The following is an 18,897-nucleotide window of genomic DNA, read 5'->3' as shown; positions in this document are numbered from 1 at the left end:
AGAGCTTCAGAGTGCAGGACGGACCGATGACTAGTCTATGGTAAACGCAGTGTACAGGCAGCCACATGGTATAGACATTCAGCTCAACAAGGGACATGCAGTCACTGAAGATAGTTTGAGACCTTACAATCTGTGGAGCAGAGTGCTGCCCACAGAACACTCTGCACGTGCATAAAAACAAGCCTTGGCAACAACAATACTTTTGGGCTTTTGTATTGTGAAAGCGTTTTCGCAAGCCATAGTAATGAGGAGAACGGTATCGCATGGCCACCAGCAATGCACACTTCCATTGCAAACACAGAACGGCACGGCGCAGGCATCCGTAATGTAAGCTTCCAATGCAAACTCAAAACCAGGACAAAGGCAGGCATCGGCAATGTACGCACTCACTGTAAACACAGCAGGTCCCTCTCAAACAGAGGCAATGCAGCAGTTGTATAGCGCCCAGAGCATTAAGACGACACCAAGTGGTGGCACCAGTTACTGAAAAACAAAGCACAACACCCGTTTAGTGTGTGATGAGCACGCCTACAAGACGCACAAGGGTCTCGCTTTGTTGATGGAGACACAATGTAGCTGGCACTGTTGACAAGGTTATTGCCAGGATGACTTCTGGCAGCGAATTGCAACACAGATGCTGCTGACGAGTCCAGTCTGGCTAAAGCCACCCTTGGAAAATGGCCAGTCACAACCATCTGTTATTAACACTTTCACCATCCCTGGCCTTACATTCAACCAGAGGCCCAGGGAAGGCAGTCAGTGTGTGGGTGTGGACTTCAAAAAAAGCCCACCCACTCTTCCTAGGTAAAGGGCATGGTGGACAGAAGGTACAACACATTCAAAACAGACCCCCTGTGCCTCAGTGAGTGATGCCAACAGACCTGTTCAGGATGGGTGCCTACCAGAGACTCCGAACACATCCCTCGCTGACACGATATTATGACTTACAGACCTTTTAAACACTGCACCCATGGCCATTCCTTGCAGTGGGCCGCTCGGAACATTACTTCCTTCCACAATCCGGACGTGTCACGAATGACAAACCAGTGGTTCATTTGTAACACAATCAGTGCCAGGGCCCTCGACAGAAGTCCACTGCCGCTGGCATCATCCATTGCCCCTGCTAGCACTGCCAATGATAGCAGCAACACACCGACCAACTATCATACTCCTACACGTGTGACAAGCTACGTTCCCTCTAAGGCGCGCACCGCTCCTGACCTCACCGCGTACCACCTTGCGTGGAGCGTGCACACGATCAGGAAGTTGCGCCGCTGGCCGCTTTGAAAGAAGCGAGCGGCGCGAATGCGGCGGAGCGGTTGTGAGGCGTGCAGGTAAGGGGGGGGGGGCTTGTGGCGCTTGAGGCTATGAGGGAGGGCGGGGTAGACTCAGGGCTTTTGTTTAAGTATTGCTGTTAATCAGAGCCCCTTCACGGGCTGCGATTAAGTGTAATACTTAAACAAAAGGCCAGAGTCTTCCCCGCGCTTTCCTAACAAAAGAGTAGACAGTTTCCAAACACACGCTAGTGGGACAGAGGGCAGGAGGGCACCAAAAACGAGTGGGACAGAGGGCAGGAAGGCACCAAAAACGAGTGGGACAGAGGGCAGGAGGGCACCAAAAGCTAGTGGGGCAGAAGGGCACCAAAAGCAAGTGGGGCAGAGGGCAGGAGGGCACCAAAAGCGAGTGGGACAGAGGGCAGAAGGGCACCAAAAGCGAGTGGGGCAGAGGGCAGGAGGGCACCAAAAGCGAGTGGGGCAGAGGGCAGGAGGGCACCAAAAGCGAGTGGGACAGAGGGCAGAAGGGCACCAAAAGCGAGTGGGACAGAAGGGCACCAAAAGCAAGTGGGGCAGAGGGCAGGAGGGCACCAAAAGCGAGTGGGGCAGAGGGCAGGAGGGCACCAAAAGCGAGTGGGGCAGGAGGGCACCAAAAGCGAGTGGGACAGAGGGCAGAAGGGCACCAAAAGCGAGTGGGACAGAAGGGCACCAAAAGCAAGTGGGGCAGAGGGCAGGAGGGCACCAAAAGCGAGTGGGGCAGAGGGCAGGAGGGCACCAAAAGCGAGTGGGGCAGAGGGCAGGAGGGCACCAAAAGCGAGTGGGGCAGAGGGCAGGAGGGCACCAAAAGCGAGTGGGGCAGAGGGCAGGAGGGCACCAAAAGCGAGTGGGGCAGAGGGCAGGAGGGCACCAAAAGCGAGTGGGACAGAGGGCAGAAGGGCACCAAAAGCGAGTGGGACAGAGGGCAGAAGGGCACCAAAAGCAAGTGGGGCAGAGGGCAGGAGGGCACCAAAAGCGAGTGGGGCAGAGGGCAGGAGGGCACCAAAAGCGAGTGGGGCAGAGGGCAAGAGGGCACCAAAAGCGAGTGGGACAGAGGGCAGAAGGGCACCAAAAGCGAGTGGGACAGAGGGCAGAAGGGCACCAAAAGCGAGTGGGGCAGAGGGCAGAAGGGAACCAAAAGCAAGTGGGACAGAGGGCAGGAGGGCACCAAAAGCGAGTGGGACAGAGGGCAGAAGGGAACCAAAAGCAAGTGGGACAGAGGGCAGAAGGGCACCAAAAGCAAGTGGGGCAGAGGGCAGAAGGGAACCAAAAGCGAGTGGGGCAGAGAGCAAGAGGGCACCAAAAACGAGTGGGACAGAGGGCAGGAGGGCACCAAAAACGAGTGGGACAGAGGGCAGGAGGGCACCAAAAGCTAGTGGGGCAGAAGGGCACCAAAAGCAAGTGGGGCAGAAGGGCAGGAGGGCACCAAAAGCGAGTGGGGCAGAGGGCAGGAGGGCACCAAAAGCGAGTGGGGCAGAGGGCAGGAGGGCACCAAAAGCGAGTGGGGCAGAGGGCAAGAGGGCACCAAAAGCGAGTGGGACAGAGGGCAGATGGGCACCAAAAGCAAGTGGGGCAGAGGGCAGAAGGGAACCAAAAGCGAGTGGGGCAGAGGGCAAGAGGGCACCAAAAGCGAGTGGGACAGAGGGCAGAAGGGCACCAAAAGCAAGTGGGGCAGAGGGCAGAAGGGAACCAAAAGCGAGTGGGGCAGAGGGCAGGAGGGCACCAAAAACAAGTGGAATTTGGCACGGCAGACACGCGAGGTTCGGTTCCTGGCGCACATAGCCATGGTTGCAGCGCACAGAGACCCTCCACTGCCGCACACAGAGGAAAAAAATTAGAGGGAACATTGGTGACAAGTCATACTAGTCAATGCCCCCAAAACTAAAAGAAAAGCTCAGGTGGGACGATCATGAATATTAAAATATATTATATTAATTAACAGCTGTTGTGCTCATACACAAGTTTGGCAGACAGCACCATCATGTGGCAGACCATCACAAGCGCTGGTGCCAGAAACCACCGGCTCAACGTAAACACAGATAACAAACCAGAATAGAATATCCCTTCTTGTTCTTTGCAATACAAGAGCTTTCACTTCGAAATGCCAAAGCAGCGTTTGCATGCAAGTTTGCGTGCACCGCCAATGCTTTCAATGGTCGCTTCCCGGTCTGTGCATTGAAATGGAAGCATTCCTTGAGCAAAGTAAGGAGGGGAGTGCCTTAGCTCCAGCAACTTCCTGCCAGGCATCACATTCCCGCTTCTTCCATGCTATGATCACTGAAGTACTACTCAGCCTGGAAGAAGCCACTTGAAGGAGGAGTTGTGTTGAATAATTCGTCGAGGCTTACAGAAACTAATGGGGTGTGCGTATTAAGCTACATTATTCATCCAAGGCCTTCTGGTATTTCCCTACCATACTATAGGAGCAAAACGAGTGTTCGAAGAATTTTTGGGACAATGGATTTACCTTACACTCAGACTACGATGTAATACTACTGCAAAGAAATACAGAAACCCTGATGAAGTCCTCTCAGAGGACGAAACGCGTTGGCCGGGCTGTTTCATTGATGTATTGAAGATTAATAAAGAGAACTGTTTTTGAGAACTATTTTTGAGACTTCACACAAAGGCTACCACACCTTTTCCGTATTAGAGAACAGTATATTGGGATTGACACCTTTGAACTACGTGCTTATCATGAAACGAGGAAAGGAAAAAAAGAGCACAAGCTCTAGAATACAATTTTCGGACTCAAACTCTTTTTTGTGTTTTTTCAAATTTCTTTTTACTGCCGACCCTAGCCAGACTCCCAAAAGGAATGTCCCTTGCGGGATCTCCCATTGAGTTGAATGCCCATCCTGGATTATGGTGCCGGCTACATTCCCACAATGGCGCGCCTACAGCGCTTTCCGCCATGAGGCGCAGAAAGCGGACATTCATTTTTAACCACGTGGAAGAAGGATAGCAGTTGGAGACTTAGGCTCAACAAAGCAGGCAACATCATAAGTGGCTTTAATTAAGAAAATGTTTGTAATTAAAAGAGAATCACTTGTATCTCAAAGAATGTGACATTAAACTTATGTATTTACAGACATTCTATTGGGCGAGACAAAAAAAGGATTACATGAGATTTACAGCCAGAGAATGTGGATGTACATCTTGATGGAGGCTTAAAATAAATTAAAAGAAAAAAAACATTGTATGCAAAAACCAATGAAATAACAGGACGTGGCTACAGAAGGGTAGAATGCGGGATTAAGACGCAAAAAGTGTGATTAACAAAACGGAACAGTGTCTCATACTTTTTGATTTATAAACCTCGCTTCTCCAGTAAAGGATAATTAAATGTGAATGTGTACGCATGCCAGCATAGTAATGTTTCAGGCTCTATAAATCAGTATTTCTAGAGATTCGTGAAGTATTTGTGTATTTATTTGGAAATTATATATTAGGTTAAATAATGTTATGAGATCGTGATTTTGGAATATGAAATAATTGGTTGTAAAGATACGTGATCCATCTGCTGTCCCATCGGGGGTCTCGTGCACCCCGTACTCTTCCTGGGGGTACCTGCAGACCTTTCTTGCCTGCCCTGCAGAACGCACTTCCGGCTGCCGTGAGCAGCGCGCGCTGGCATTTGCTTCTGGGCACCTGCAGCAGCAGCTGGCAGGGCCCGCGGAAGGACCGAGGTGGTGTTTACGGCGTCACCTGGCACAAATGCCAGTCCGGGGGCTGCACTCAAGGAATGCCCCATCCCCTTCCCCCTCGAAAAGGAAGCAGGGTATACCCAGGAATGCCGGGAATGGGCCAGGGAGCACGTCGTGTGGTAGGGGGACACTCGAGGCGAGGGAGGGAGCACCAGGCAGGACCTTGGATGGGGTGACCGCGTTAAGACGAAGAGAAGACGGCAGCCAGCATGTGGCGTGGTTTATCTTGTGCACATGTACGGTGGCGGCGGCCTAGCAGCGGTCACCATGGCGGACTCGCCATATTCTGCCCTCCCGATACAGTTTCATATAGCGCGAATTCAACCCAAAGGTATCAGAGCGCTTTGCATGCGCACCAGGTACATTCATTTTGCAGGCAGAGGGGAGATTACGTGATTTGCCCAGAATCACAGGATGTTTGAGGCTCCCGCCAATACGTGATTTGCCCAGAATCACAGGATGATTGAGGCTCCCGCCAATACGTGATTTGCCCTTTGAGGCTCCCGCCAAGACTATGGCCTGGTTCTCCAGCTTCAAGATCGGTCACTCTGGCCGTTACGCCACGTCCTCTCCCCAAACAGCTGGCTCAAAGCCGCCAATGTTTCCAATCTAGAGGGCAATTTATAATTAACTGTTTTGCGCTTCTTTAGCCAAATCGGTTTGCCTTCAAGCAAATTTAAAACTACGACTCCCAGAATGCAGTAGGTTCTCAAGAAAGTCACGCGCTGAGAAACCACCGTTCCCACGAGAGGAAGCGAGGTGTGGGGGCGACAAGGTCTCTGCTCAGACTGGACGCCAAACCTCTCAGTCCCAGCCCCTCCTCGCCGGCTGCTGAGCCTGCTGCTGGCAGCGCCGAGGGGGCTTCCGTCCGTGAGCCGCGCGCCCACCCCGAGCTGGGCACCGTGCCCTCCCCTCCAACAGCACAAGAGAAAGGCTCTCGTTTTGTTTTGCGACGGGGACAAGGAGCGGCGCAGGAAAAACAGATGTTTCTGGCAACTGAAACCCAGCCTCCGGGCCAACCCCCCCCCCCCAGTAATCCAGCCCCCACCCCGCACTAATCTCCCTCGTCCCTGCCATCCGCGGCCTCCGAGTTTAATGGACACCAAGAGGGGCACAAGGCGCGCGCATCCGTGGGCGCGCGGTGGGGAGGAGAGGACAGGACTAGGAGGAGGAAGAAAAGAGGGAAAGGAGGGCGACAACGGAGAGGAGGAACGTGACCAGACAAGAAAAGAGTCGAGGAAAGGGGTCGGAAAATATAAAGAGGGCAGGAGGCGAAATAAAAACATAAATAGAAACTTTTTTAAAGTGCTTTGAGGAGACCACCGTTTGGCGTTAGGAGCTATACAAGAATATGAAATGAGGGGAAGTAAAGCAAGAGAAGGGAGAAAAGTGAAATAAAAGTAGGGAGCGTGCACTGGAAGAGGAGAAAATGAAGGATATAGGACCCCGGGGGCGCAGTCCCACAGAAGCAGAAACACCCCACGTGCCGCCAATCATCACTAGGCTCGTCTCCAGCCCAGTCCGGGCGCCAGGCCTTGAGCCCCTCCACGGGACCCCGGATTACCCCAGGCTGGGCCTTCAAAGGCGTAGCCCGGCATTGTACCCTCTCACCGGAGGCCGGTGCCAGGCCCAGAACTAAGCCCCTCCGTCCTTTCCAAGAGGCCATCGGATTCGGGTCCGACCCCAGTCCACAGCCACACCGGGGCCAAAGGTCATCTAGCCAATAGTGCTGCGCGCGAGGGGTCTAGAGACGGACTCCACGGGAGATTGGGCACAGGATACCCCCCCCACTGACCCCGAGGTCAAAGTTGAGCTGAGCTTAGATCTCAGGTTCAGGGACACAGTCAAGCCACATCAGAGCCAAAACACCGATAAAGGCCGGGGAGAGAGGCTCCCAGCACTAGAACCTAAGAAGGGATGGGCAAAGGGCTACATGGACCAGTGGGCGGCCCTGCACATTGCTGCTTGCCCACGAAGGTGCCCAGGGCGATCCATCTGGGTCCAAGCTGGCATGAAGTTCTCCTGGACACTTCCAGCGCCTGCTGCAAGCTGTTTACCAGAGAACTGACTGGTAGTATCCGCCTGCGGACAGAGGGGGCTGGCCTCACCAAGACCAACACAGCAATCCGAGGCCGCCACCGCGTGCCACAGCAGAGAGCTGACCCAGGCGCCTTGTGCCGAGGAGGGATGCACAGTGTCTGTGCAAGGGTGCGAGGAGCGAAGGTCTCGATGTTTGGTGGAAGTTTAGGCGGAGGTTCATGTATGCTGGTCCCTGGTCGTGGAGGGCCTTGTAGGCACCTTGAATTGGCAGCTTTTCTGGATGTGGCGCCAGTGTACGCTCCCGAGGTGCAGGGTGATGTGGGTCCATTGTGAGGATGAGTCTGGCCGCTGAGTTCTGTATTGTCCATGTGGCCTCAGGCTGGGTTCTCTCCCCCACACAGGCTGCAAAACTGTTTTGAGACTTACCCACTCTACAATATTTCCAGCAATCAGGTATAAATATTAACAAACAGCGGGCACCATGTGCTACCATACCTGGGCACCCTGCACCCCCGGGGCCATGTTACCAAGCTGTGAGACTCAAATTTAGATTCAGAGCCCAGGCTTCTGACCCTAGCTGCAAGAAGCCTTGGGCAAGGTCACTGAAGAGAGGTGAAAATATATAGTTAATTGGAGTTGAGGGTGCATGCCATTTTTAGTGCCAAGTTGCCTTTAATTGCCCTGCCTGATGCCTCAGTCATGAGTGCGGAGGCATCAGAGAAGGCCAACTGCTTGGTCTGGTGGCTTAGTGGACTAATGCATCTACTGTAGGTGCCTGTGTTCGACCTCATAGTCAAAGGCTCAAATCCTGGTTGGTCTACTCAGCCATTCATCCTTCGGAGGTCGATAAAATGAGTACCATTGAGAAAAGATCCAGTGTTCAGCTTTTAAGAAGCGATTTCATCTTCCCGCTTACATGAGTAACACCTTGATCAGACTAGAATTTGGGCTGGTACAGCAGAACTTGGAAAACTTGGCGGCACTTTTTCAGGTAACAGCTGTTCCCCCTAACAGAAGGCTCGAATGAAAATAATTTTGACAAGTCCCAACAACCCCTGGTTCACAAACCTTGCGTTGGCCAAAGAACGTCAGCAACTTGAAATAGAGAAGTGGGATACAAACAACAATCACACCAGTATCAAATCTGCGATAAGGAAACGGGTGCATAACCTATTACGAGAGCTGGACACGGAAGCTTTAAAAAGCGATAGCCAAGCACGAGTCTTTAACAGCGACACAACTGAACTACAAAGCAAAACCACATCTCCAGCAGGCAGTGGCAAACTCGCTCTTAAACAGATTAAACGTGCAAGATTGGTTCCGCTTCCAATCCGCGAATTGAATCCATTGTGGAAATCCCTTAAAAGCGTTATCAGGTGTAGATTGTGGGATTATAGCAGGGAACCCATAGCCCATATTCCGGGCAGGACTGGGAACTGAAACCGGCCCTGGCAAACAGCTCGGCTGGCCCCGGGGGGCTGATAGTGCGGCCGGGCTGTTTGTAAGGGCCATTTTCGGCCGATTTTGTTACAGGGGGCCGATATTACCGTCCCCGGTAACAAACAACCCCACTGGGGCTCAAAACCGGCCCCCCACCCTGGCGGCCCACCGGGGAAACGCCCGGTGCCCGCTACAGCCAGTCCGGCCCTGTCTATATAATACTTTGCTGCCCTGCTTTAATATGTGCCTCGGACCCTTCTTACAGCACGGAATCCGCTCGGCCAAGGAGGCGGACTCCCTTCTATACTGCCTGGAAACAGTGACAGAAACTGCTAAATTTGGGAACTTTATAATGCTGGTCCATAATCTGTTAATGTTAATACCCACCAATCTCAGCAGCCATTAGAGATCCCCGTCCATGAACCTTCTTGCACTTTAAAAGCCTACTCCCATACCTTTGTATCCCATTCTGTGTGTAAAGTGCTCTGATATCCATAAGGATCTAGTTTGCGCTCTATAAAACTTTCAAAATAAAAGAAATAAATATACTGAGCGGGTCTCAGCAATGCGCTCAACCCGATGTATTGGAAATCGTACTTCAGGTCTCTATAACAATGGCTTGTTTCCTTGCACATTAAAATCTATTATCTGCTTAAGAGTTAACCATGTCTAACCGGATCCGGCCCTGCCACGGATTGCGTTTACCCTCTAACAATTCATTTTATGGTATAAATGTTCATTTATAGGACAGTATCTGTCTACAATGGCATGAATCTGTGGCACTTTAGAACCCATTTTATACTATATGTTCAAAAAATGTACATACATTGAATTGCACTTTACTGTTTTTATGGTTTTTTTAAAAACAGATTTGTCTTTTATAGTAAGATACCCAGTTTGATTCATCCGCAATATTTTATATACTGTTACTTATATTCGCTTTTGGAGAGGAACAGTCCCTTTAAGGCTTTTTCTTCCCCCATTATTGTGCATTTATTCTATTTTATATTATCTGCTTTATCTATTTTGTAATGGTTTTAAGTAATCATACAATAAACTTTGGATTGAATACCATTGAGTTGGATAACAAACATCTGTTATTCAGCGCCAAGACACCCCTCTGGGTGAATGCGTGCTTTACAAATACACATGTTAAGTGCAGGGCTAGGAACAGAGAAGCACCAGTCAGACCAGGCACGGAGAGCCCTCACCCCCTAAAGAGCCACTAACAGGGCTTAAAGGAAGAGCAGCCCCAGAGGGAGAAGACAGAAAAGAACACGGGAGGGAGAGCAGAAGAGAAAGGAGGCAACGTGGTACCAAGAGAAGAGAGGGGAAGAGAGGAACCGCGTTGGGGGCGGGGGCTAGGAAAGGATAGACTAATGAATGAGCTCGGAACAGCTTATTGTTTCTGTACAACCTAAACTGAGTGTCAATCAGAGATGGGAAACATCCTTTACAACGCAACCATTACATCGCACTACACTTACAACGCAGGCATTACAGCGCATACCATTACAACGCATAGTACCCCTACACTATCCAAAACTTACCCTACTGTTGCACCCCCTGGAGTTAGAATAGTAATTTTTACCCCTATACTATCCAATATTTACCTTACATGCAATGTAATGGTATGCGTTGTAATGGTATAATGCGATGTAATGGAATGCGTTGTAAAGCTAATTTCTAAAAATGCGATGGTGTCATGCGGTGTAATGGAGTGCGTTGTAAAGGATGTTGCAATGTAAAAACTGCCTTGTAAAGGCATGTGTTGTAAATGTATACGTTGTAACATCATACATTCATCAGATAGGTCTTGAATCTGGACTATAAACAACCTCAGCCACAGACCCATCGGGCAGAGAGCTGCCGGAGACTCCTGACAAGTTATTTCCCCCAAAACTCCCATAGTAAGGGGTGATATTATAGACCAGTCCCAAATAAAGCCAATGCCCCTTTCCCTTCCACAGGCTGCTTGATGTGTCACCGCATGGCTTTGGAGCTCTACATCCCTGCAACAACAAGCATTGGCAAATACAATAGGTCTCACATTTATAAACTAGAGCTGAGGTGTTGGCTTTGGCAAGGTTGGTCAGTAACATTGCTCAAAAAACGTAAAGGAAGAAAATGTTTTCAAAATGCAGGAGCAAAAGAAAGTATTGTACCTCCAAATTATAAACTGAAATTAATGTTCCCAATCGTTATCTTTGTAAATGGCATGGTTTACTTTTCAAATACTTTTTCACTTAGGAAACTTTGAACAGAATTTGAAACGAATAAAGAAGAACCAGAATATAAAGGGGGGAAGCTTTATTAGGCCAGGATTCAGCCATTTAGTATTTGAATTTACCCAAGAAGCTGATTTATGGGCCTTGAGGAGAAGTGTTGTGCCAAGTACACCTTTTGCCTCAGAGACAAGCCGAGTGACTGCTGCAGACAGCCCTCCCCCCACCACCACAAGTTCTTTGTTCGACAAAGCCTGTGCTTTTATGCAATGTGTGGAATGCAGGAGACAGAAAAAGAACCCTTACTCTAGCAAACATATCTGTTGCTGTGCTGCATAGACAAACTATGAGAGGTGGGGCGCAACACAGCAGCAGGGGAGGCAGGTATCGGAAGGGGGCAGCACACAGGGAAGAGACCTAGAATATACACAAGCATTCACATGGAGTGCTGAATGTAAAAGAAAAAAAGTAGTTGCCATGTGTCAGAGTGTCACAAATGCTGGTGATAAGAATGAAGTGCCGGTGCCAAGCACTGGAAACGACTGGCTCAAATTAGGCACTGGAAAAGACTTTTAAAAATAGGTGGAGGGCAGCTGTACCAGGCTGCTCCGCACTCTGCTCAGTAGAGGGACAAAGCCGTGCATAAGATGGGTGCACACTTGTATTGTTGCAGGCTTCCTGTCGCCCTGGGATGGTGGGAGCTTGGAACTGGAGTTCGACAGTCTGGGCTCTTTCTAAACGTGCAGAGATGTGGAATATTTAAAACATATGTGGCTGTGGCTCAGACCTCCCTCCTCCTTGGAACATGCCCCAGGGCCAGGCTTGTAAGCAGAGCACAGCGCAAGGCTCACTGAGTCGGTCCTGATGGGAAGCTGTGCGAGGGGCGAGAGGCCAAACCTGGGGGGCGGGTGGTTAGGGGTGGGACCGGGCAATGCTTGGGTATCCGAGACAGAGGGAGAAGAGGGGCTACAAACAAGCCATCCCCCCCCCCCCCCCCCCCCCGCGCGCTGGTGCTGCCGATTACGGCTGTTGTGGAGAAAGAGTTGGGAGCCAGGCTAGTTTGAGATGGGTAAGATGCTTAGGGCGACCACCTGACAGTCCAGCACTGTTTCCAGCCCTAGAAAAGAGTGTGTAGCGCAATGCATTCTGGGTGAATCAATTACACGAACACACTAGAAATCAATGATTTGTAGGTGAAAAGTTCAGGACTGGAGACGGCGTCCATCCGTGCGGACCTGGCGTGAGGCGGTCACCCACCTGACAAAGCTTGGACATCAAAGGCAGGCGCGAGAGCTATGAGCCAAACTAAAGGAGGCGTGGAGGTACCAGGGCACACACGAGGGGGCGGAGCCTACAACACCTGAGTGAGTGAGGGGCGGGGCCTGAGCGCGGACCTGGAGACGAGGCGCAAGATGCGCGGACGCCGAGGCCCCCCCTCTTTCCCCCCGCCTCCCCCCTCCGAGTGTGGGAACGGAGAGGAGGCAGCCATGCGAGCGAGGGATGGGGCTGACAGGCCCGACCTGCTCTCCCGACGCTGTGCGTTTGGGTTATTGTACTCAATCCCAGTGAGGCGGAAAGGAGAGCTAGGATACTAGGAAGGGAGGGGGGGCGCACATGGCACAGAGGATAGGACAGCAAGGAGGGAAAAACAGCACAGATGAAAAGAACCAGAACTGAAACAAGCATGACAGAGGGAATGGGACAACGCTGAGGGACAGACGCAGAGGACCCCTACGAGGCCTTTACCGCGCTTCTGTGGCAACACTAGTTTTTGGTATAAAAAATCCAGTGGGAATCGAAGACCTCAGATGGGGTGCTCCCAGAGTTAGGGGATGCAGGGTCTAAAGTGGGCCGGGTCCTGCCGGTGCTCTGCACCGGGTGCAGTTCTAAAAAGCAGGTGCTGAAACGGGTCCCTTTCGGGCTCTCCATTTCTGCCCTCACCCTCAGGGCAAAAAAAAAAAAGAAAACTAAATCTGCAGCAGTGCCCCCCCCCCTCTTCACTGCCTGTGATGTAACTTCAAAGAGACTCGATCTAGCACTTTCACAGTTTTGTCATTTCAGAACGGAAGCACTTTCAATATTCTATACAAGGAAGCCATAGCTGTTGCTTTTTTTTGTTATGCAACTAACAACAAAAATCAGAGTTAAAAATCAGGGTGAATGGCACGACTGAAAGCACTCCGCCACTTGGGGAACTCCGCGCAACGCTGCAGTTTTTTGGCCACTTCGCAGAGTTCTGCATGGTGGAACTCCATCCAGGCCTACTGCTAAGCAATGTGCAAACCTGCTGAGGAGTGCGCATTTGCCTACTTAGAGTGAGTTAGGACACCGAGGAGCGAGGGGGTAGATGCTGAAGAATTGTATGCACCAGATCAAAGTCATACCCTATACTGTAGACACAAACCACAACCCATTTAATGGAACTCCGGGACCATGGGTGACCGGCTCCAGAAAGGGTGGGACCTATGAAGCCATACGCTGGGCCTGCATGCCAGCTGCTGCCTCCAGCTTGAGCCCGTCACACACAACACACAGACAATCTTTTCCATCAGTGCCCAAGCCGGAGTGATTTGTGCCTCCTGAGAAATCCCTGCTACCCAACACTTGTGTAATGGACGAACAGCTACATAAAGTCTGGGCTCCTAATGTGACAGAAGGGATGGCCGCACTGTCTAATGCCCAGCCTTGAGCATTCGTAGAACTGGAGGGATAGCTCTGCTATCTAATGACCAAGCCTTTGGAACACGCGTGATGCCAGGGACAGGTCGGATGTCTAAAATAATGCAAGACATGGTAAAGAACACACTAAAAGCATCCCAGACACGAAACCACATCCGCAGAGATTCCATAATGCATTAGGTGAACAACCATGAAACGCCCGGGGTTGTTGAGCTAGTGAGGTGGTAACGGCTGCATGGTGCACTCTTCTGAAACCAGTTCCCCGCACAAGGCTCGCGCTCACAGGAACCAGCATATTGTGGCTCTCAAGAATTCGGGCCTCAAGTACCCTCAGGGCCAAACCGCCCTCCACTTCACCCAATGAGAACTGAAGCACCAGGAAATTAATTAGTGAAGAAGTTGAACAAGCCCCGTCTAGGTTCACTGCCCCCAGCAAGTCAATGTTTTACCTGAGGTATGCGCCCTCCCCCGGCACTTCACAGCGGCTACAGGTAAGAAGCACGTTGTGGTCATTGTACGAAATGGAAACAACAATTCGAACCAGTGCTTCTTTGTGCAGGAGGTTCCACGTAGCCACCACCGGGACGCTCTCGTCTTTCACCCGGTCTAAACCAGGTCTGCCACTGCCTCAATTCACCAAGCAGAAGGAGACGGCAGTCCTTCGAGTTATTCTATAGTAGTCAATGGAAATAGGAGGCCAGCCAATACAGTTCATTTGTAGTATTGGAAACCTTCTTCTATTTCCATAACCATGGTGAACATAAAGGAAGGACTGTGGCTCTCCTTGACAACATCCATGCAAATCTCCATGCAAATCAAATGTCAGGTAGGGTCTTCCTCCTCTTCTTACAGCTTCTCCTTGCTCAGCTAAAGCCCTGATAAAACTTTGAGGACCCGCCTTAATCCTATTACGAAAGAATTACTGAGGTGGAGTGAACGAAGAGCTCGGGTCCTCTAGTCAGCATCTCCCACCCTTCAAGGGTAAACATTCTTAGGCCCTGGATCAGACATTTGCGACAAGTAGAGTATACAACCCCCTGCGGGATTTGCGTGTGCCGGTTATTACACTTTTACAACTAATGTAGCAGGGGGCAGAACAAGAACCACGTATTTTCTCTTTTTTGAACGCCATTCGTGTACTCAGCCCTACTGTCTGCTTTAAGCAGGTGGTACATGAGATGGTAAGATCAGATTGAGATACTGGTATCTGCTTTCGGTTCATAACTGCATTTAACAATGCTTCTTGGTATTTAGGAGACTGTCACCAGCTCTGTCTTTGCACCTGCATTTCTCGAAACAAAGCATGTTCTGCACATGAGGCGTGCATGCCTCAAGGACCCAATGGGTGTGCTCGACTGTGCAATGCACAGAAGGATGAAGGCCCAGTGTTGGAGGAAGGTCTGTCCACCATTCACTCGTCTTGTGTGCACGGTCCATGGTCGGACTTGGCCCGGTGGCCTCGCACCCCAGAATACCTTCCTTCCGTACTTCAGTGCTCCCCATTAGACGGGGGTACACGCCCAACCATCAGACCTCAGTCAGGCTGTGTGGAGATGAAGCTCCTGGTAGCCTTGTCATGTCATGTCATCATGAGTGCGGATGGTAGGGTGTTCAGGATTGGTGGTTCCCTACCCTACTTGCTGACCACTAGCCAGGGCAGAGACTCCAGGAAGGGCACCCAGGCTGAAGACAAGCTCACTCACGCCATACACTTGAACATGTTTCTTAAACTACAACTAGGAGGTGGCACCTTTCCCATGCACAGCAAAAAAAAAGCTACTGCGGCCACCAGAGCACAGCATTTGGGGTGGTTTTCGTTTACTGGTGCCTCCAAGCATGTCAATCAAAGCTAGCTACATACCAACGCCCCAACATGCAAGCCTTCCCCAGTAACATCATGGAACCCCTCAGTCATTCACAGAAACGGCGTTTCCACTTCTGCTGCGTTCCAAGATACTTTGTTTCCACCTGTGCTGCAGTCCAGAATACTTTGTTTCCACCTGTGCTGCAGTCCAGAATACTTTGTTTCCACCTGTGCTGCAGTCCAGAATACTTTGTTTCCACTTGTGCCGCGTTCCAAGATACTTTGTTTCCACCTGTGCCGCGTTCCAAGACACTGTTCCCACCAGTGCCGCAGTCCAGAATACTTTGTTTCCACCTGTGCTACAGTCCAGAATACTTTGTTTCCACCTGTGCTACAGTCCAGAATACTTTGTTTCCACCTGTGCTGCAGTCCAGAATACTGTTTCCACCTGTGCTGCAGTCCAGAATACTTTGTTTCCACTTGTGCCGCGTTCCAAGATACTTTGTTTCCACCTGTGCCGCGTTCCAAGACACTGTTTCCACCAGTGCCGCAGTCCAGAATACTTTGTTTCCACCTGTGCTGCAGTCCAGAATACTTTGTTTCCACCTGTGCTGCAGTCCAGAATACTTTGTTTCCACCTGTGTCACAGTCCAGGATACTTTGTTTCCACCAGTGTTGCTTTTGGAACCACCCTGCTTCAGTCTACTTTTTAAAGCAACTTTTATTTTGAAAGTTTTATAGAGCGCAAACAAGATCCTTACAGACATCAGAGCGCTTTACACACAGAATGGGATACAAAGTTAAGGGAGTAAAATTAAACAAGTCATGTTGTGCAAAGACGAGCAAATGGTTACACAATAGAAACAAGGTAAGGTAGCAACGGTGCATAGGTGGTCAATATACACATAAAAACTGCCCTTTGCCCATCACTGTACCACACATTTCAATCGGCAGAGGGACTCCCCTGTGTAATACCTATGTGGGTGATAACTTGAAGTGTGCCAGCTGCAGACATCTGGCTTTAAGAGAATGCATTACATTGTATTAAAAAGCAGCTCGTGACACTCCACATTGGCCTATCTTGGCGTCGATAGCCAGGGTTGCATGTATCTGCTATGCTCCTTACCACCTCCCATGCGGCCCTGGGGCTCGGTCACTGCTACCACTGAGAGGCAAGAGGGCTTCAAGCCCCGGCTACTCACTGCAGGCGGCCTCCCAATCCTCAGGGGCACGGGCAGTGCCGCCCCCTCAGGGTCACGAGGGCGAAGGGTGCTCTGTGGTAAAGCAAAAGGGCTTTCCAAACATTTAAACATCAGAGGACTGTCCCCGTCTGCCCCCTCTCCATGTCCCATGCCAACCAGAACCCGCAGTTCAACCACAGTAAACACATGAGCTCACTTCTAGAGTACACGAGCGTCATACGAGGCGGTGCCAACTCACCACAGGCCGGAACAAATAAAACACGAGAGAGAAAGAAGCCTTAGCGTCACTCTGCACCGGAAGTGGACTTACAAACGCCAAGACGAAGTTGTAGCACCTGCAGCGGAGGAGGGTGTGCCCTGCAGGTCAAAGGTAAGATTCCAAGGGGCCTCGTGCCAAATGTGACAACTTTAGCCGGCGCTGGCCTTTAGTCCGATGACTCACTCCAGTTTGGGGCTTTCGGTTTCGTTTTACTATAAACCTGGGCGCAACAGCTCAGGTGCAACTCGGGGTGGGGCGGGCTGCACCCTGGCAGCTATGAAAAGAATGGACTCTCGAATACTCTGGACTCCACCTTTCATCATCCACACATGAGAAAATGTGTTGCACCGAATGACATCTACTTCAGTACAAAGAATAAAAGTTCAGAGCGCACCGACAAGAGTGGACAATCTACGAGAGGGTAACAAACAAGGCAGCAGTTCGAAAAATTACTTTATAAGTCCATTTGTCGATCTTACTAACACAATATTTTGGTTTGACTACTAAAACAATCTACACTTCTCCACCAAACAGTCCGCAGCTGTGAGCCAGTGTATGAATGAATTAAACGGAGTTCCCCACAGCCGCAGAAAGAAAGGGCTTGCCAAACACTTTAAATAAACTGTGATTTAAATAAAGCAATCAAAATATTGATTTCTGGAAACAGTGAAAGAGGTGATTTAGTTCTGAAAGTATAAAAGACACTAGTTATGTGTTACGAGCAGCAAGTTTTTTTTTTTTTACCATGGTACTTTGGAGGACTATCGATGCCTTTGATGCTTTCAGCCAATCGAATGGCACTCATTTTAATGACTGGCATGCCAGACAAACCCATCATGTAACACACTCTGCCCCAGCCATAGAGGTCTCCTAAAATGGCTACAGCTCTGTTTCCCCTTTCCCATTGTGCACAGCACCAACTGTTGACCGGGATATAGCCAGGGCCACTGGAAGTATGGAGTGTGTGGTTGCAGCGTCCCCCCCCCCCCCAATTATAGATTTTGCCACATTTGCAACATAACTCATCATGAAATGAAATTAAATTAAATGAATTTGTACTTGCAAAGCGCACTTATACCCCAACCGGGGTTTCCTGGCGCTGTACGCATACCGCTGTGGAACCCTTCCTGGCTTTTCCCAGTGAAATTTCCACTCCTGGGCACCCCCAAGGTGAAGCCAGGCATCCCTACGCTGCTGGGGCTGTTGTGGAGATTAAGCAAGCTATTGCCCAGAGTTGCAGAGTGGGACCCATGATTAGAATAGGCACCGAGGCGAGAATTATCAGGTCTGAGGAAATTGAGCCCAAGACCCGCCGAGGCGGGAATTGAACCCTGGTCCCGGGCCACACCTCTGCATCAAGGTCTGCCGCTCTAACCATTCAGCCACATTTCATTTCAAACTGGTACTAAGGAGGTACACCCAATGGACAGACAGTGTTAACAAGTACTAAATAATGAAGTACTACTGTCAAAAAAGTGCCACATAATTTGCCTTTTCTTGCTGCATAATTTGTCCCTCCCCTGCCGCATAATTCTAGTGGCCCTAGATATAGTGTAGAAAGTAGGAATTAGAAGGGTTCACAGAGTTCTCTAAAACAAACATACACATTTTGTAGGGTACTAGAGGTGGGAGCCCGCGGGCTCTGGGGCGCCGCGACTTACATGTGATGAAGTAGTCCTGGAAACGCTTGAACTCCAGGCCCATGTAGTTGGGGCTAAACTCCTGGAACTTGATGGTGAAGCGGATCTCCTGCTCGGGGCGGTTGCAGGTAACCAGCACGTTGGGGTCCATGATGGTGCTACAGGAGTCGGCCTGCTCCCGCCGCACCAGGTACAACTTGTAGTACTCGTACGGTCGCGAGGAGTCTCCCTTCGGGCAGATGATGTCCAGTTTGTCCCCGATCTCTGGATAGATGACCAGCCCTTTGCCAGGGAGAAACCTGAAAGAAAGCAGAAGACCAGAGTTAGGGAAAGACGTGCAAACATCAGAGTTCGTGAAGCTGTAGGAAGCTGCCCTAATCTCAGCCCCGTACCCCAGTCCAGCCCTGCAGCAGCACTGCCCAGGTAGCAGCATTAAGAAGCCTTGTCTCCCTCAGGTGTGAGCAAACACCAGCGCTTAATTTGAGCTGGTGGTTTCCTGTGCTCGGCACCAGCACTTAACTGTCAACACCGGCGCTTATGACAGTCTGCAACTTGGTGGCGAGGTCTAATTTACCGAAGAGTACAAAAAAA

General features: G+C 50.5%; 1 protein-coding gene across 1 annotated transcript in view; it reads right to left on the bottom strand.

The window, feature by feature from the left end:
* EFNB1 (ephrin B1) overlaps positions 1-18,897 on the bottom strand; it is a 100,306-nt gene that overhangs the window by 22,872 nt on the left and 58,537 nt on the right. Inside the window, exon 2 of the mRNA XM_086918335.1 lies at positions 18,328-18,605. Coding sequence (XP_086774461.1) covers positions 18,328-18,605 — 278 coding nt within the window. The remainder of the gene's footprint in view (positions 1-18,327; positions 18,606-18,897) is intronic.

This window comes from Lissotriton vulgaris, chromosome 4_1, assembly GCF_964263255.1.
Source record: "Lissotriton vulgaris chromosome 4_1, aLisVul1.2, whole genome shotgun sequence".
NCBI lineage: Eukaryota > Metazoa > Chordata > Amphibia > Caudata > Salamandridae > Lissotriton > Lissotriton vulgaris.
Note: the sequence above shows the minus strand (reverse complement) of the source record. Positions and strands in the feature narration are given on the sequence as shown.